The sequence below is a fragment of the Aquarana catesbeiana genome, linkage group LG12 (assembly GCF_042186555.1).
Source record: "Aquarana catesbeiana isolate 2022-GZ linkage group LG12, ASM4218655v1, whole genome shotgun sequence".
Taxonomy (NCBI): domain Eukaryota; kingdom Metazoa; phylum Chordata; class Amphibia; order Anura; family Ranidae; genus Aquarana; species Aquarana catesbeiana.
The window spans coordinates 148,937,333-148,956,250 of record NC_133335.1 but is presented as its reverse complement, the minus strand read 5'-3'; the positions used below and the strand labels follow the sequence as shown (position 1 = coordinate 148,956,250).

The 18,918-nt window shown below is 44.9% G+C and overlaps 1 protein-coding gene across 1 annotated transcript; it reads right to left on the bottom strand.

Moving 5' to 3' along the window:
- Nucleotides 1-369: 369 nt before the first annotated feature.
- On the bottom strand, nucleotides 370-2,023 carry LOC141113371 (paraneoplastic antigen Ma2-like). Its single transcript, XM_073606435.1, has 2 exons — nucleotides 1,904-2,023; nucleotides 370-1,107 (listed from the first exon to the last, which is right to left on the bottom strand). The coding sequence occupies exons 1-2, from the start codon at nucleotides 2,021-2,023 to the stop codon at nucleotides 370-372; spliced, it is 858 nt and encodes a 285-aa protein (XP_073462536.1).
- Nucleotides 2,024-18,918: the final 16,895 nt, after the last annotated feature.

Genomic DNA, 18,918 nt, shown 5'->3' with positions numbered 1-18,918 from the left:
TCCTCCACAATTGAAACAGGACTTGGGCTTTTCCACAACTGTGGGGCTTAACAGTTCTTTGGGTGCTTGACCTCCTCCATCAGGTGGAGTGACATGTTTGGCAGTCAACAGGGCCATCATCTCCATCAACTGTGCCACCTGTGTCTGAAGAAGTTCGATCTGAGGGTTGCCATTAGTGGCACTAGCCGTCCTAAATCCAACGACTGATTTTGGCCTTTGGATTTTTTCTTTCTTCTTCTCCAGGATGGCTTCTTCTTCCTGCACAATTTGGATCGGTACTTCAGGATGCCACCATCCTGACGGGTTCTTAACTGGAGCATTATGGGGTCCAATGGCTGGGCACCCCTCAGGACTTGTTTGGCTCGGACTTCATCCACCTTCCGAGGGTCTAATACTTTTTTTTAACAAGATCTGGTGTATGATCCTATCCAAACGCCTTATATACTCTGATAGCTTCTCCCCTTCACTCTGATAAGTGTGTTCCAGCTGGTAGATCAGGTCGGAAACCTTCTCTGTCCATCCAAACACATCCTGTAAGATGTCTAAGTAGTCCTGAGCCACGCAATCTTGCTTGCTAAACTTCAAATTCCAGATGGCTTCTGAAGCAGGTCCTTTTAAGCTCTCTGCAATCCTCTGTTTCTTGTGTGTTTCTGGCACGTCCCATTCATCTACGGCTTGAGTGGTTTGCTCCAACCACTCCTCAAAGTTGTTTTCCTCTGGGGGTACAGGCTGTCTTACAGAGAAAATGCTAAGTTTCTGGTATGCATTTCCAGGATATGTGAGGTTGCCCTTCTGACATTTTGCCACAAAGTTCCCTAATGCTGTAAAGAGCTCCGGTTCAACTGTGGTCAGACGTGACCGGGAGGGAACTTTTGCCTTGACTGATTTCACTTGCGTGGATTTGGAAGGGTTCTCACCTGGCCTCTCTGGGTGTGTCAGACAGAATTTGGTTTTGTCAGACCATTTCACACTGTTACCTTGGAAATTTTCAGGGACACCCTTCCTCCATTCCAGTAAGGCATAAGTGTGGGAGGTCCCATGGTCTGGCCTCACAGCTATCACCCAGGCCTTCCTCTCTGGGGATAGTACCTGCACCACTTCTTTCACCTGAAACAAGGATTGGTGATAAAGCATCAGTGGAAAGCAGAAACGTTTTTCCCATATTAACTCTTACAGGAGAGAATTTCCCTTCCTAGGGGTAGATTTCATCTCACTTCCTGTTGTCTCCTTCTGTTTGCAAGTAGGATTCGTTTGTAAGTTGGATGTTTGAAAGTAGGATCCTGCCCTATATACTCTGCAGAAATTGGGGCCTTAGGTGTGGGTGTTGCCACAACACTGTAAGCCCTCACAGGGCCCTGCTGTGAAATATTAGATAAAAAATTGTAACAGGGGCAGAAAAATTGGGCCTTTGGTGATGGTGGTGGTGCTGGTGCCACAACACTAAGTCCTCACAGTTACTCTTGGTGGGCGCTGGAACGGGCCCTGCTGTGAAATATTAGATCAAGAATTGTAATTACATGTCCCTGTTGAACAGGGGCAGAAAAATTGGGCCTTAGGCACTGGTGCTGGTGCCACAACACTGCAGTGTGAGGTTGCCCTTCTGACATTTTGCCACAAAGTTCCCTAATGCTGTAAAGAGCTCCGGTTCAACTGTGGTCAGACGTGACCAGGAGGGAACTTTTGCCTTGACTGATTTCACTTCAAATCGCGTGGATTTGGTAGGGTTCTCACCTGGCCTCTTTGGGTGTGTCAGACAGAATTTGGTTCTGTCAGACCATTTCACACTGTTACCTTGGAAATTTTCAGGGACACCCTTCCTCCATTCCAGTAAGGCATAAGTGCGGGATGTCCCATGGTCTGGCCTCACAGCTATCACCCAGGCCTTCCTCTCTGGGGATAGTACCTGCACCACTTCTTTCACCTGTTTCTCCTCCCATCCTTCCCCAGGGAGTTCAATTGCCACGCTCGCTTCTGAGCGTGCACCTTCAGCTTCGCACCACTGGACCACAGTGGCAGGGTCCATACTGGTGCCAAGGGGTATCTGGGGGTTGCTTGCAAAATCACAGGATCCCGGACGAGCCCCCACATGTAGCACGGACCCCCGAAGGAGCTGCTGAGTTATTTGGGCCTGTACTCTGCTTTATACCCCCTTGAATGTCTCAGTCCCCCCGACACAGCTGTGGTGTACTAGTGTGCAGTTAGAACAAAATCACAAAGGCAAGTTCACAATACTCAATATAATATACCTGTTTGTAGTTACCTTACCCTCCTCTTGACTGGTGGTGAAGAGTAAAACAACACTCACACAGTTGTACTTAAATAATAACCGTATTTATTGTTGTTGTATTAGAAGGGTTAAACTACAATGGTTGTACTGTCGGACCAACATAGTCTGACAGACAACTAAACTTTACAAAGGTACAGTACAGGTGTATAATGTCTGAAGTAATATATGAGAGGTATAACAAAGTAAATAGGATACCGTCAGAGCGAGTGTATCTCACTCTAAGCACTGTCCTATTTCCTGAGCGCTTAAGGCTATACTAAATCAAATGTTGACTTGATTTAGTATAATACAACACTAGGGAGCTCCCTCCTATAATATCACATCACCCTGATATAGTAAAATAACCCAAGGCCTTATGTGTTACTGAACAGTCCTTCTTTATCTTCTTTTCTTCTGCTAGCAACAAGGTAATTTTGTAATCCAAGGGTTAATGATTCCTTATCAAAGTATGCTGAAAAGATGATAGCCAGGCTCTGGTGCCGTGGTACTTTAACTAACTTTCATGCCAAGAACTCAGTACTAATTCCTCTTGAATCTGCTTGTGGGACTATGGGTCCCAGCAACTCTGTCTTGTATACACGTGTGTATAAAAATGCATCAAGGAACTTGTAGGCAACAGCCCTCTCACCCAACCAGGACAGTGTTGTCAGAAGACTCCGTTCTTATATGCAGGGTTCTGTCTCCGGCCGGCCGACACTGCTGCGATGCTCCGCTCCTCTCCACAAGACGCTCCGGAACTCCCAGATGACTACGACAGGCTCCTCTGGCTCCTTCCCAGTCTTGCCCTGTCATAAGTCCAGCTCTGTGGGATGTCACAATACCGCTGCTCGGATCGCTGTTCCGTGGAGGTAGGCTGCGCTGTGCTGGAGACTTCACACAGATCCTCCCAGGCTGGCCATGCGTGTCCAAGAGACCTAAGATGGCCGCTCCCAGCCCTTTTATAATCTTCCCACAATGCAGTTCTGTTCCCTGAGGTTCATGGGAGTCACCGAGCATTGTGGGTGGGTTAAGTTAATGTCCAGATATAAACAAACAAAAGACTTCCAGATCAAATTGAATAATAATAATAGAAATAAAACAAAGATTCAGTCCTTGTATATTTTAGCAGCTAGATGGCGCCAGAGGATAAGATATAACATAACATAACACTATTAGGCATTATTAAGCTAATAAGTGACTGCTACAGTTACAAGCCAACTTATTTTGAACTGAGTCCTACCACTGGACCCCCTGTCCCCTGGCCTGGCTGCAACATCCATCTATTGCTTGACTGGCTGCCACAGACAGGCACAGGCAGCAGTTTCCAGACAAAAATGGCAGTGGTGATATTGTACAAAATCATTGTATGCAATCTCTGTCTGCTGTCTCTCTGATATCTCCTGTGTCCTTCCGCATGACCATCTCCTGTCCACATGACCATCTCCTGTCCGCATGACCATCTCTTGTATCCTGTCCGCATGACCATCTCCTGTACCATGTCTGCAATCTCTGACCATCTCCTGTACCATGTCTGCAATCTCTGACCATCTCCTGTACCATGTCTGCAATCTCTGACCATCTTCTGTACCATGTCTGCAATCTATGACATCTCCTGTACCATGTCTGCAATCTCTGACCATCTCCTGTTCCATGTCTGCAATCTCTGACCATCTCCTGTACCATGTCCTCAGTCTCTGACCATCTCCTGTACCATGTCTGCAATCTCTGACCATCTCCTGTACCATGTCTGCAATCTCTGACCATCTCCTGTACCATGTCCTCAGTCTCTGACCATCTCCTGTACCATGTCTGTAATCTCTGACCATCTCCTGCACCATGTCTGCAATCTCTGACCATTTCCTGTACCATGTCCTCAGTCTCTGCCCATCTCCTGTACAATGTCTGCAATCTCTGACCATCTCCTGTACCATGTTTGCAATCTCTGACCATCTTCTGTACCATGTCCTCAGTCTCTGACCATCTCCTGTACCATGTCTGCAATCTCTGACCATCTCCTGTACCATGTCCTCAGTCTCTGACCATCTCATCTTTTATTATGTCTGCAGTCTCTGAGGGGGAGCCTGGAGAGGAGTCAAGAGTGGAAGTGCCGCCAGATTGGGGATCACAAGAGAAGTCAGATGTGTGTGGACTGTGTAGCGGAGACTGTCAGATAAAACCAGAGCCGCCAAGCTGGAGTTGCCTGACTGAGCCCTGCTTGGTGCACCTGAGAGGAGGTCAGTCTGAGGAGGGGTCACTGATGTAAGGGGGGGAGTGAACCCAATAATGTAAGGGGGCACTGAAATAAAAGTTAACCCTTATTTCAGTAACCCCCCTTACCTTAGTGTATTCACTCTGCAGAAGGTAATCTCTGGTCACCAGAGTCCCCCCCCCTCATTAGAGTTCCCAATGTTCCCCTTTACATCAGAGTCTGCAGGATTTTCACTTATAGTGCAAGGGAGAACTCTGCGGACCCTGATGTAAAGGAACGCGGGGGAATGCAGTTCTGGCACCGCCAGCACTAGGGGTCTATTGTTGCTGAGGAGGTCTACTGTTTCTGGTGGGGGATCTATTGTTGCTTGGGGTGGGTCTTATATTGCTAGGGGTCAGTTGTTGCTGGGAGAGATCCACTGTTGAGGGAGAGGTCTATTGTTGTTGGCTGCCCTAAATTCTATTGATGCTGGCTGTGAGATATCTGTTGTTGATGCCACAAGTCTATTGTTGCTTGGGGGTAATTTTGTTGCGGGTGGTCCATTGTTGATGGGGGAATCTATTGTTGCTGGGGGGGGGGGGGCTCTATTGTTACTGGCTGCAGGGGATCTATTTTAGTGCTTTTCTTGTTATCATTACCAAATTCCATAAAAATTCCAAACAATTTACAAAATGATACTTGGTTCTGTATTCTCTAAAAAAGGCAGTACTGGGAGATGGGTAGGGGGTGAAACTAAGGAATGGTGCTCGTAGGTGGGTAGGGGCGGAGAAAAGAGGTGACTCAGAAAGGGGGAGTTCCTGCACCTATTCTCTAAGAAAAAAAGCCCTGTAAAGGACATTGCTGCAGACCCTGATGTAAGTGGGAACTCTGATGTAAATGGGAGCACAGAGCCCCCCCTTACATCAGAGTTCCCCCTTAGATCATGATCTGTGGCATCGTCCTTTACATCATGGTTCGCAGAGTTCTCCCTTGCACTGTAATGGGGAACTCTGTGCTGGCTGTTTTATATTAACCTGACCTTCATGTAAATAGAGAAATTCGTTTTTTGACATTTGTTTAACTTAAACACATTGCTAATAGCACTAGCTACATGGTTATAGTTTAAATATTAAAAGTTGCACAGTTTAGCACCAAAAACAGCCATTTTAGGTACTTTTTTGAAGTGCCAGTAAAAAATGGGTGTCATTTGTAATTTTTACGCATCTTGCCAGTAAATTTCACTTGGGGGGTTGGTAACACTGGGGGTGTCTATAGTATGCCTGTAAAGTGGCGAGTGTTTCCCGTGCTTAGAACAGTCCCTGCACATTTTTTAAAGAATAAAAGTCATTTAAAACTGCTTACGGCTTTAATGTAATGTCGGTCCCGGTAATATGGATGAAAATCAGTGAGACAAACGGCATGGGTACCCCCCAGTCCATTACCAGGTCCTTTGGGTCTTGTATGGATATTAAGGGGAACCCCGCACCCAAATTAAAAAAAGGAAAGGCGTGGGGCCCCTAGGCCCTATATACTCTGAACAGCAGTATACAGGTGGTGCAAACAAGACAGGGACTGTAGGTTTGTTGTTAAGTAGAATCTGTTTGTAATTTTGAACTGGTACATTTTTAACATGTCTAGCTCCAGCCAAAAAAATCTATTTTTAAGCTTTTTGGAAAACACAGGGAAGGGTTATCACCCCTGTAACATTTGTTTTGCTGTCTGTGCTCCTTCTCAGAAGATTTCACCTCACTTTCTGTCCCAATGACAAATGTTTTTAGAAAATGTGGGGTTTTTACTGAAACAAGGATTGGCGATAAAGCATCAGTGGAAAGGAGAAAAGTTTTTCCCATATTAACTCTTACAGGAGAGAATTTCCCTTCCTAGGGGTATATTTCATCTCACTTCCTGTTGTCTCCTTCCGTTTGCAAGTAGGAGTCGTTTGTAAGTTGGATGTTTGAAAGTAGGATCCTGCCCTATATACTCTGCAGAAATTGGGGCCTTAGGTGTGGGTGTTGCCACAACACTGTAAGCCCTCACAGGGCCCTGCTGTGAAATATTAGATAAAAAATTGTAACAGGGGCAGAAAAATTGGGCCTTTGGTGATGGTGGTGGTGCTGGTGCCACAACACTAAGTCCTCACAGTTACTCTTGGTGGGCGCTGGAACGTGCCCTGCTGTGAAATATTAGATCAAGAATTGTAATTACATGTTCCTGTTGAACAGGGGCAGAAAAATTGGGCCTTAGGCACTGGTGCTGGTGCCACAACACTGCAGCACCTCACAGCTCTAGTTGGAGCGCAGGAACGAGCCCTGCTGCAAAGTATTGAATCAAAAATTGTAACTACACGCCCCTGTTAAACAGGGGCTGAAAAATTAGGCCTTGGGCACTGGTGCCACAACACTGCAAATCCTCACAGATACTCTAGTTGGAGCGCAGGAATGAGCCCCGCTGCAAAGTATTGCATCAAAAATTGTAATTACACGCCCCTGTTAAACAGGGGCTGAAAAAATGGGCCTTAGCCATTGGTGGCAGCGCCCAGAAACAAAAATATTCTTACAAGCTATCAGCATGATCATTGAAGAGGAAGAGGATAGTCCACTCAGCATAACAGGATAGTCACTCAGCATCAGCATAGGCAGTCTTGAAGGGATCTGACATTTCAGAACGGAACGGGCCCTGCTGTGAAATATTAGATCAAGAATTGTAATTACATGTTCCTGTTGAACAGGGGCAGAAAAATTGGGCCTTAGGCACTGGTGCTGGTGCCACAACACTGCAACCCCTCACAGATACTCTAGTTGGAGCGCAGGAATGAGCCCCGCTGCAAAGTATTGCATCAAAAATTGTAATTACACGCCCCTGTTAAACAGGGGCTGAAAAAATGGGCCTTAGCCATTGGTGGCAGCGCCCAGAAACAAAAATATTCTTACAAGCTATCAGCATGATCATTGAGGAGGAAGAGGATAGTCCACTCAGCATAACAGGATAGTCACTCAGCATCAGCATAGGCAGTCTTGAAGGGATCTGACATTTCAAAATAATGTATTCGGTTACATCAGCATCAGGTGCTTCGTTTACATCAGCATCAGGTGCCTGGTGGTGATCCAAGACTGATTCATTTTTAAGAAGGTCAGTTGATCGACTGAGTCGGTGGACAGGCGCACCTTGTGATTGGTTCCAAAGCCTCCAGCAGCACTGAATGTGCATTCCGAAATAACGCTGGATCCAGGACAGGCCAGTAGCTCAATTGCATACGGTGCAAGCTCTGGCCAGTGATCCATCCTCAAGACCCAGTAACCCAGAGCATTTTCGGTGGGAAAGGTGTCCAAGTCAGATCTCGCCCCTAGGTATTCCTGCACCATGTAAAACAGACGCTGGCGATGGTTGCTGGAACTGATCATACCTTGGGGCTACGGACTAAAAAATTGTCTGAACGCATCGGTCAGACGGCCACCTTGTCCACCGCTCCTTCTTTTACTGACCGAAGCCTCGGCAACACGTTGTCCAGGAACAGGAGTTTGTAACCTCCCAGTCTCTGGGAACACGTTGCACAGACCTTTCTGCAAGGCCTCCCGAAGATGTTTCATCCTCTGTTTCCTCTGCGATGGCAAGATAAGGTCTGCAACCTTACTCTTGTAACGTGGATCAAGGAGAGTTGCCAGCCAGTAACAATCCCTCTCCTTGATACCACGAATACGAGGATCCTTCCGCAGGTTTTGCAGGATCATGGAGGCCATACAGCATAGGTTTGCCGAGGCATTCGGTCTGGAGTTCTTTGGGTCACTAAGGACGACATGATCCGCAGCCACCTCCTCCCAGCCACGTACAAGTCCATGGGTTTCTTGGGATTGTAAATGATCCCTTAAAGACTGCTGCTGATGCTGAGTGCCAGGCTCCACCTCCATGCTGACACAATTCTCCTCCTCCTCGTCCTCTTCCTGTGTGATCGGCGGGCACGCAGGAACACTGTCTGGATAAAGGGGGCCTTGAGAGCTAAGGAAGTCCTCCTCTTCCTGCCTCAAGTGCCCTGTCCATTATTCCACGCAGCGTGTGCTCCAACAGGTGGACAAGGGGGACAGTGTCACTGATGCATGCACTGTCACTGCCCACCATCCTCGTGGCCTCTTCAAATGGTGACAGGATAGTGCATGCATCCCTGATCATGGCCCACTGGCGTGTGGAAAAAAAACAAGCTCCCCTGACCCTGTCCTGGTGCCATAGTCACATAGGTACTCATTGATGGCACTGGCATTATATGACCGGCAGAAATGCACACAGACTTTCCTGGCCTGCCTCAGGGCATCCTGTAAGCCCAGGTACCTGCCCAAGAACCAATTAGTACATGTGAATGCGTTATTCGTATCTCTACACCACTTACAATATATCTGTTCCTAGTGCTATGTGATAAAGAAATTGTATCATACAGTATTATCTCCTAAAAATTCAAATAACCACCTCCTGTGTTTAAATCAAAAAATCATAAATCAAATATGTGCATGTAAACCAATGGCCTTCCACTGCGTGTGAGTCACACATGAAAGCCTGTTAAAACAGCTGAAAACCATATACTAAATTTTCCCTCATGTGCATATAACAGTTTTCAAGTCCCATAAACAATGAGAATCCAAAAATCCTCTTTCAATTGCTGTGACTGTGTTCTTATCGTGCTCTTGTGTCTCTTCTTATTTATATGTGACTTTGTGACACACCACCACCTTGCAGGTTAGCCACTCACCAGATGCTTGTTAAATGATGTGCCTTTGGTTCATTCATGGGATAACCACTCCACCTTAAAAACGCTCCACCTTAGTGTCGCTCCACCTTAGTATCACTTTCTCACCGATTAAGCTTTAGTATTCCTCATGTAGGGTATATAGATAGACGATCATTGCGCAGTGCGTTTAAAACATTTATTGAGTAAAAAACCAAAAATAGATATTACACTCACATTTAAAAGTGCCTTCGAGCCGGCACTGAGCGAATCCAGCAGATAAGGACAAGTACTGAGCGGTTCCGTGGTTCGTATATAACCTCCACATTTAGCTTGCGCCTCACCCCTCGCTCTCGTGTGTGTTTCCGCCCGGTGCCCGGACGTTTCCGATCACCTGTTCCGAGAAAACTCCCAGCAGCCTCTACGCGTTTCGCATCATCAATTGCGTCATCAGGAAGCTGCTGTGTGATTGGTGCGTGCAGTATTTATACTCCGTACAACCGGAAGTATGTGTATCGCCATCTTAACTAAGGGATGCTTTTCCCAATTCCTATTCTTTATAGCCGGAAGTGCGTGTCCCGCCATATTAACTAAGGGATGTTTTGCCCAATTACTATTCTCTGGTTTCCTTCCTTATAGTATCGTATATTTGTTCTAATTGTTCTATTTCGAAACCAGGTATTTTTTCAAAGATATGGCCCATCTTTATCTGCTGAAGAGACTCTTACAATATTTTAAAACATTTGAACCAAATTTTAGTATTCCGCAGTTTTGACTGATCTGTCAGGCATTATGGGGAGATAAAAAATTCTATGTTGCCCCCATATCCTGAACCGTATCGATATATTTTATGCACCTCATATAAGATGGGGGATTATTCTGTTGTTGACAAATAGATACAGAAAAGAACTAAAAAAAGAACTAAAAAAATGGAAATGAAAAATATTCTAAAAATGAGGAATTTAAGAAAAAAAGGTAGAAAATATTAATTATGAAGATAAAGATAAAAATAAAAATAAAATAAATTTAAATTGGAAAAAATAAAAAATAAAAAATAAATAATAAATAAATAGTAAATGTAAAAATAAGTAAAAAGTGAAAAATAAAATAAAAAAATGTGAAAAAATATATACCAGAAATAATGAAAATGAAAAACTGGAAAAAATGTGAAGTGATCGAAAAAAAATAAAATAATAAAATAAAATAAAAATAAAAAATAATAAAAAAAAAAAATAAAAATAAAAACAATAATAAAAAAAATTTGAAAAAAATAAGTATACTAAAATGAAAAAATGAAAAAAATGAAAAAATATATGAAAAAATATGAAAAAATATGAAAAATTTGAAAAAATGAAAAAATGAAATAATGAAAAAAATAGAAGTAAATAGAATAAAAAAAAAATTAAAAAAAAATTTAAAAAATTAAAAAATAAAAATAAAAAATAAATAAAAAAAAATAAAAAAATAATAAAAAATAAAATAAAAATGTGCAAATGTATTAATAATCTTCCAAAAAACAATTGATGTCTCGCTCCACATTTAACCCCAGTGGCCTCATCGTGTCCATTTTGAATATCCAATGTGTTTCATTCTTTGACACCTCTCTTTTCATATTGGTGTTCCTCCAATTCTTTTCTATCTTATCTATTCCATAGAACTTCAAATGTTGGGGGTTTCTTCCATGTACATCCCTAAAGTGTTTAGATACACTATGATGTTTGAATCAGAGTCACCCAATGCACCATGAAACTTAGGTAACATCCCTGTCCATGCCTGCTGGACCATGAGTCAGCGGTAATATGCACCTTACAGCTGACAGCCCTGTCCAGCGAGGCAAAGACATTGCCTTCCACATGCCAGTAGAGAGCCGGAATTGCCTTCCGTGAGAAAAAGTGGCGTTTGGGAACCTGCCACTGAGGAACCGCACATTCCACAAACTCACGGAAGGGGGCAGAGTCTACCAACTGAAAAGGTAGCAGTTGAAGTGCTAGCAATTTTGCCAAGCTAGCATTCAACCGCTGGGCATGTGGATGGCTTAGACTGAACTTCTTTCTGCGGTGCAGCAGCTGGGGCATGGAAATTTGTCTGGTACAATCTGACGTTGGTGTACCGATAGCAGATTGCCCGCAAGTACTTGGCTGTGACACACCTAATTCTACACCTTCATTCCTCTCAGTGCAGGTCTCAGAGAGTACTGAAGGTATTCTGGGGTTGGTAGGCTGGGGAGGTAGGCTGGGGTTGGAGATCCCAGCTGATGAGGAGCAAGGAGAGGTCCTCTTTGTTCTTTGTGTGGGTCTTTTAAGTACGCTTGCCAACTAACTGCATGGCAGGTCAACATATGTCTGGTCAAGCATGTGGTGCCCAAGCGGGTGATGTTTTGGCCACGCGAGATATGCTTGAGACATATGTTGCAAATAGCAGCGGTGCGATCTGATGCACTCATCTCAAAAAAGGCCCACACCAAAGAACTTTTGGAATAACACGCAGAGACAGCAGCGCCCTGCACATGCGGAGCTCTGCGGTGTGATGCAGTCAGTGTGCTGCCCTTAGGCTGGCCCCTGGAGGGCATACTGCCTCGTTGGTGATGTGCCTCCTCCTCCTCTTCCCTCCTATCAGGCACCCACGTGGAGTCAGTGACCTCATCATCCCCTCCCTTCTCATCACTGGAGCAAGCCTGGCAGTATGCTGCAGCAGGGGGAACATGACTGCCAGATTGCTGTCCTTCTTGGGCACCCCCTCTGTCTGAGCTCACTTTACTGCCTTCCTCTAGCTGAGTACCATCATCGGAGCCTTCAAAATGCTGGGCATCCTCCTGGAGCATGTACCCAACACTGCGGTCAAACAGTTTGGGGGACTCCTCAGTAGGACATGGTGGGGCTAGGGAAGGAGTCACTGATAGCATTGAGCCGAGGGAAGAGGCCGCGTTGGCAGCTGCTTTACCTAAGTACCCTGAGCCTGGTTGAGAGATTGAGAGAGGATGAGCACGGCTTGGTCATTCACTCGACCAAGTCTTCGGCATGTTGTGGCTCAACATGGCCAGCTGCCGAAAAAAAGGCCAAACGTGTCCCACGGCCACGTGCTGATGAGGATGCACCATGTCCATGACCAGCACTGTTGCCTCTAGACACAGAGCCTGCTTGCCCTCTTTTATTGGCTTGTGACTGTCTCCCTTTCCTTGTTGGCCTTCCAGACATACTATTTACTGCAGTGAGATGTAGCTGCACAAAACTGGGATGTATATATATAACGATTATACTGCAGCTAGCAGAATTAACTGCCTGCCTGTAGTATTATTAGTATGAGAATACCTGCACTTGTCTTCAGGTAGCTATACTGTAGGTGCAACTGTGCAGGGTACACAGTACAGTAACTGGAAATACGTCAAGAGCCTACACAAGCACCTGGCTTCAGGTAGCTATACTGTAGGTGCAACTGTGCAGGGTACACAGTACAGTAACTGGAAATACGTCAAGAGCCTACACAAGCAAGCACCTGGCTTCAGGTAGCTATACTGTAGGTGCAACTGGAAATACTGTAAAAACACCTGCCTGCCTGTCAGTATATTAGGAAGAGAATAACAGGAACGGATCTAGCTAAACTGAATACAGTGTGTATATATATATATATATATATATATATACATATATATATATATATATATATATATATATATACACACACAACACCTGGGATGCATATATATATATATATATATATATATATATATATATATACACAATACACTGTAAGTGCAGCTAACTGACTTGACCTGCCTACTCTATCTAACTTAAATCAAATGACACTGTCTCGCTGTCTATCTCTCTCCAGTCTCCACCACAACACACTACACAAGGCTGCCACGGAGGTGGCCTTATACAGTGTGGGGCGTATACTAAACCCCCTGAGCCATAATTGGCCAAAGCCTCCTTGGCTTTGGCCAATTATGGCTCTCTGTACACACAGCGCTGTGATTGGCCAAGCATGCGAGTCATAGTGCATGCTTGGCCAATCATCAGCCAGCAATACACTGCGATGCCTCAGTGAATTATGGGCCGTGACGTGCCGCGCGAACGGCCCATAACGTTCGTAATTCGTCGAACAACTGAACACACGATGTTCGAGTCGAACATGCGTTCGACTCGAACATGAAGCTCATCCCTACTCTCCCATAAGTCTATTGCATGGAAATAGCTATAATGTATAGAATAATTAGCCCTTATGTTGTAGGGAGAGTGGGAGCTGTTGAATAGTTGGGCATCATTCAACCCGGAAGTATATTTTATGGTTAGGTAGCAAAAATTTAGCCCAGAGTTGTGCTTTAAAAATTTGTTCTCATAATTTTGGTGAGGGAGTTATTAAAGTAGACCTGTCATATGAAGGCAGCTATTTTGTCAACCTATCCATTACCTGGTCAACAACAGACTTGAAACAAGTAGGACTACAAGAGGCATGATGTAAGTAGCATGTGGTGCTTCAATCTTCTTATAGTTTCCTAGAAAATGTGACATTGATATTAGATCAGGCTAGTGAAAAAACGTAATCTACCGAATACAACTTAAAGGATAAGTTCACCTTTTTTCCTTTTTTTTTTCCTTCTAAATTCCAGCTCCCCTATGTACCAATAGAGCATCCATGTACTTTTTTTGCAAAACTATCAAAGCTTTCCATTAATTATACATACACTTACTTTTCTTGTCCTCATCCATGTTTCCAGATGTATCCATTTGTAATGGCTTACCTCCTTACAGACTTTGACCATCTGACCTCATTACCACACACCCTGCATCATCCACCCTCCCACTCCCAGCTGCACATTTTTTAAATGAAATGCAATCAATCAGTGATCACCCTTCTCACTAAATACACAATATACAATCAGATTGCACAGTGTATGACCATCTTTATACAAGTACATAGAAGGGAGTGGACAGAAACAATCAGCTGTCAAGCCCTGTTCACATCTCTGCATAGCGGGAACTCACATTCCCACCACATGCACCTTTTTTTTTTTAGCGAGGTGGGGAGGCATTTTGGAGCATTTGCACTCATCACACATAGGGCAGCCCATCTACCTGAATGGGCTGCCCTACACACAGCAATCGCCCCAAAGAAGCTTCAGAACTTTTTTTTTTAGAGCAAAGCTTGGTGCATTTTTTTACTGTGATTTTTGGTGCAGTACATTTCTGAAATGCAAGGAAACACACAGATGTGAATGGAGCCTCATTGTTCTTGTGTTAACGCACCAATTTCACTTACAGGCCTCATTCACATCTAGCATAGTGGGAGCGCACGTTTTGTGGCTTGTTTTTCCCGTGACATGCGTAGGTCAGCCTGTTGATTTCAATGGGCTGCACTACATGTGGTTAATGGAACATTTTGGCGTTTTGTGGGTTGCGTGTTTTTTTACTGTGCGTTTTGCAGCATTTGCCCCTTGTTTTTTCACATGGTAAAATGTGTGTTTGCGTCTGTGTTTTATGCGCCGTTAACAATTAATGTCACTGAAAGCACAACTAGTAATTTTAGGTGTATAAAGATGGAAACGCTGGAATAAAAAAAAAATAAAAGTGAACAAAGGTGAACTTATCCTTTAAGTATAACAAGAAAATGTAATCAATTAAATACTGCTGCAAAACAAGGTTAGCCTTGGTAGTTAGCAGATTTACTACGGTACATCTCAATGTAGAAAATTATACATGGCATCAACAAGGTTCAGTGATTGAATCTTTCCACTTCCTTTTTATTGTTTCTGTAGTGCTTGGAAGAGAGCCACACTGGATGTCACTGCATTTCTTTGTTATGTATAATGAACCTGCCAGCCATATTGAATGATTAAAAGCAAAAGTACTTTAATATACCTTTTTAGCCAGAAACATATTTTCTGTGTACGCCTTTAAATCTTCTTTCACTTTCATACTAGGGGCCTGTAATAAGGACTAAGGCCGACCATGCACACATAGAGTCAAAGACATCTAACAGATTTAATGTACTAATGGAGATGGATAAATCATTCCTGCTGGTCATTTTAACTCTGATGCCCTGTACACATGACCGGTTTTGCCATTGGAATAAACTCTGAAGGTTTTTCTGACGGAGTTCTGATGGAATTCCGCTCAAGCTGTCTTGCATACACACGGTCACACCAAATTGCGACCGTCCAGAACGCGGTGACCTACAACACATACGAAAGGACTAGAAAACGGAAGTTCAATAGCCAGTGGCCAATAGCTTCCGTCTCGTACTTGCTTTAGAGCATGCGTCGTTTTTGGTGTGTCGGAACAGCATACAGACGAGCGTTTTTTCCGATATTAATTTGTTCCATCGGAAAAATATAGAACATGTTCTCTCTCTAAGTCTGTCTGAATTTGACAGAAAAAGTCAGATGGGGCATACACATGGTCGGACTATACGATGAAAAGCTCCCATCGGACTCTTTCTGTCGGAAATTACGTTCTTGTGTACGCGGCATTACAGCCAGCTCTAGCGGCTGTCAGAATACCGAAACTTGGTGCTTGACGGAGGATTTTCGACCCAGCAGCAGGTGCACCCACGGGTGGAATTCAGTATGAATTTACCAAAATATGAGCTCTGTATGGCAGTTTTAGTCCCCTTGCACATGGGACATCTTGCCACCGTGTGTACAATCCCTGCATTTTAATACAGTCCCACTGCTTGTAGCCTGTGCAGGCTGAATTGTACTGCAGCTGGAAGAGGATCAACACTGTACTGAGTGAATGTTGTACCAAGTGGTACTCTCAATTAAAGTGGTTGTAAACCCTCCTCCATAAGTTTATCTGTTCATAAAGTAGATAGCACAGGCAGCTGATTGCTGCCTGTGAAAGTGTTCTTACTGCTGTCTTTTCCAAGGAAATCGTCTTTTAATCTTAGATGACGTAATGCGCAATTGTGCAGTAGGATCGTTCATTAACGGGCACCTAAAGTGTGCCGTTTCTGTATTAACTGCATGTCTGGAAATGTCTGTGGACGAGCTTCCCCTCTGAACGGCACAGTGGAGAAGTCTTGCAATGCTGCAGTGTTTATTTCCTTCCTGATAAGGTGCTACAGCGCATGCGCGAGATTTCCTAAGGGATACAGAGTAAGGGCAGAAGTGACGTCCAGAAAGGATTCAGCAAACAACACATACAATGGCGCAGCCAATACCCAGAAATGAAGATAATCTAAAGACCCTAAAAAAAGGTATTTTCAGACCTCGTTTTAGGCCGATTTCTATCTATTATAACTTGTAATGAGCTATTGTATGTTAAAATTTGAAAAATAAGAAAAATCGGCCGGGGTTTACTTCCTCTTTGAGGCCTTATGCATTCAGGGAGGAATGCCCAGCATGCAAAATACTTGCACTCTGGTCATTCATCCCTAAACGCATATGGCCCTAAACATGAGTACCAATTGGTACAACATTAAGCCGCATCCAGCCGCAGCCTACCATAAACTTTGACAGGTTGCAGGCAGCGGGGTTGGATGCTGCACCTGGGCAAAGAGCCTTAAAGCTATAGTTTAGTAAAAAAAAAAAAATCTCTACAGGTTTAGTGGCATTACTAACCAATAATGAAGTATGTCCCACATCATGCAGGTAGCTGAATCCTGTAGAAACCCTCTATGCAGGGATGCTGGTTCTCTTCCTGTCTCTGTACTTCTGGTGCTGTGGGGGTTACTAGCTTTGGGTCTTTGGGTAGAACAGAAAAGTTTTTTCATTGTCTACACTGCATGTAAAAAATTATCTAAGATGGGGCAGACGCCGAAAACTTCTAAGGCTGCACAGCGGGCCGCAGCCCAGCAGCAGCAACTTGCGGAATCCCAGATCCACCCTCCGTGGATGGTGAGTGACTCTGTCCCCCCAAACTCCCCGGGATCCTCGCCCTCACAAGACAGGGGCTCTGATATGGCAGACCTCTTAGAGGATGAGGACATTAAATGCCACATCTGGTCTCTCCCTACCCGGGTGGACCTGGAGAAATTTACCACCAGGGTGGAAAAGGCCTTTAAGGAGGACTTAACCAGCTTAAGTCTGATACCAATCAACTGGGGGCTAGGCTAGAAGCCTTAAACAGAGATTTGATGAGGCCCTGCCTGCCATCGCTATACTCCAGGACAGATGCAGCACCCAAGATCAGAAAATTGCAACTTTATTGTGCCAGTTGGATAACTTTGAGATCCACAGCTGGTGGGCAAATATCCACATTCGTCACATTCGTGGCCTAGCGGAAGCCACGGCCCCTAAAGATATTGTCCCTACACTGGAGGACATATTCCGGGAAATCCTGGGGTTGCCTGCTACAGCGCTCATTGAGATTGATCGCACCCACAGGGCACTCAGGCTTCCTTCCCAAGATGTGAATAACCCTAGGGAAGACATCTGTAAACTTCACAAATATAAACTTAAGGACCGTATTATGCAAAAAATGCGTGGGAAACCATACTTTGATTTTGAAGGAGCGCATCTTTTCTTTTCTCAGGACATTTCCAGGTGTACCCTCATGCAGCGCAGAGCACTCTGCCCCCTGCTAGAGGCCGTTCAAAAGGCAGGCTTGCCTTAGTGCTGGGGCTTCCCCTTCTATCTCCAGGTAACCAAAGATGGCAGACAAGGTACGCTGGTAACAAAGATGACCTCCCACACTTCTTGAGCACCCTGGGGCTAGAACCAGTAGACTTTCCAGATTGGAGAAGATCACAGGATTACCCCCTCATTCAACTCCTTCAGCCCTGGCTCCCGGCCAAGCCCAGAAGTCGCAAGAGAGACCGTCAACGTCCGCCCTCTGTTTCACCCCCGGGCCCAGCACCTCCAAGAGACCGAAAGGGCACTTTCCTACACTCCTCTCTCTGTTTGTTTTTTTTTTCTTTTTCTCTCTGAGAGAGGACTTGGCCCTCAGGGGCTGTCCCCTGTCTTGGGATTGGAATTGGGAAGCCATATCGTGTGCCTTTGAGTGTATCCCAGTGGAATACCTGGCACTACATGTTAAATTGACTGTGCTCTACCCTGTTACCTTACTGAGATGGCCTGAGGCTGCCCTAGCTCAAGATGGGGCAGACACCGAAAACTTCTAAGGCTGCACAGCGGGTCGCGGCCCAGCAGCAGAAACTTGCGGAATCCCAGATCCACCCTCCGCAGATGGTGAGTGACTCTGCCCCCCCAAACTCCCCGGGATCCTCGCCCTCACATGGCAGGGGCTCTGATATGGCAGACCTCTTAGAGGATGAGGACATTAAATGCCACATCTGGTCTCTCCCTACCCGGGTGGACCTGGAGAAATTTACCACCAGGGTGGAAAAGGCCTTTAAGGAGGACATATCCCAGCTTAAGTCTGATACCAATCAACTGGGGGCTAGGCTAGAAGCCCTGAAACAGAGATTTGATGAGGCCCTGCCTGCCATCGCTATACTCCAGGACAGATGCAGCACCCAAGATCAGAAAATTGAGACTTTATTGTGCCAGTTGGATGACTTTGAGAACCACAGCTGGCGGGCAAATATCCACATTTGTGGCCTAGCGGAAGCCACAGCCCCTAAAGATATTGTCCCTACACTGGAGGACATATTCCGGGAAATCCTGGGGTTGCCTGCTACAGTGCTCATTGAGATTGATCGCACCCACAGGGCATTCAGGCTTCCTTCCCAAGATGTGAATAACCCTAGGGAAGACATCTGTAAACTTCACAAATATACACTTAAGGACCGTATTATGCAAAAAATGCGTGGGAAACCATACTTTGATTTCGAAGGAGCGCATCTTTTCTTTTA

Coding starts and splice junctions, on each gene's coding strand:
- LOC141113371 (XM_073606435.1), bottom strand. CDS start 2,023: ATGGACCCTGCCACTGTGGTCCAGTGGTGCGAAGCTGAAGGTGCACGC. Junction 1,108..1,903: donor AGGTGAAAGAAGTGGTGCAG/GTACTATCCCCA, acceptor TCCTTGTTTCAG/GTGAAAGAAGTGGTGCAGGT.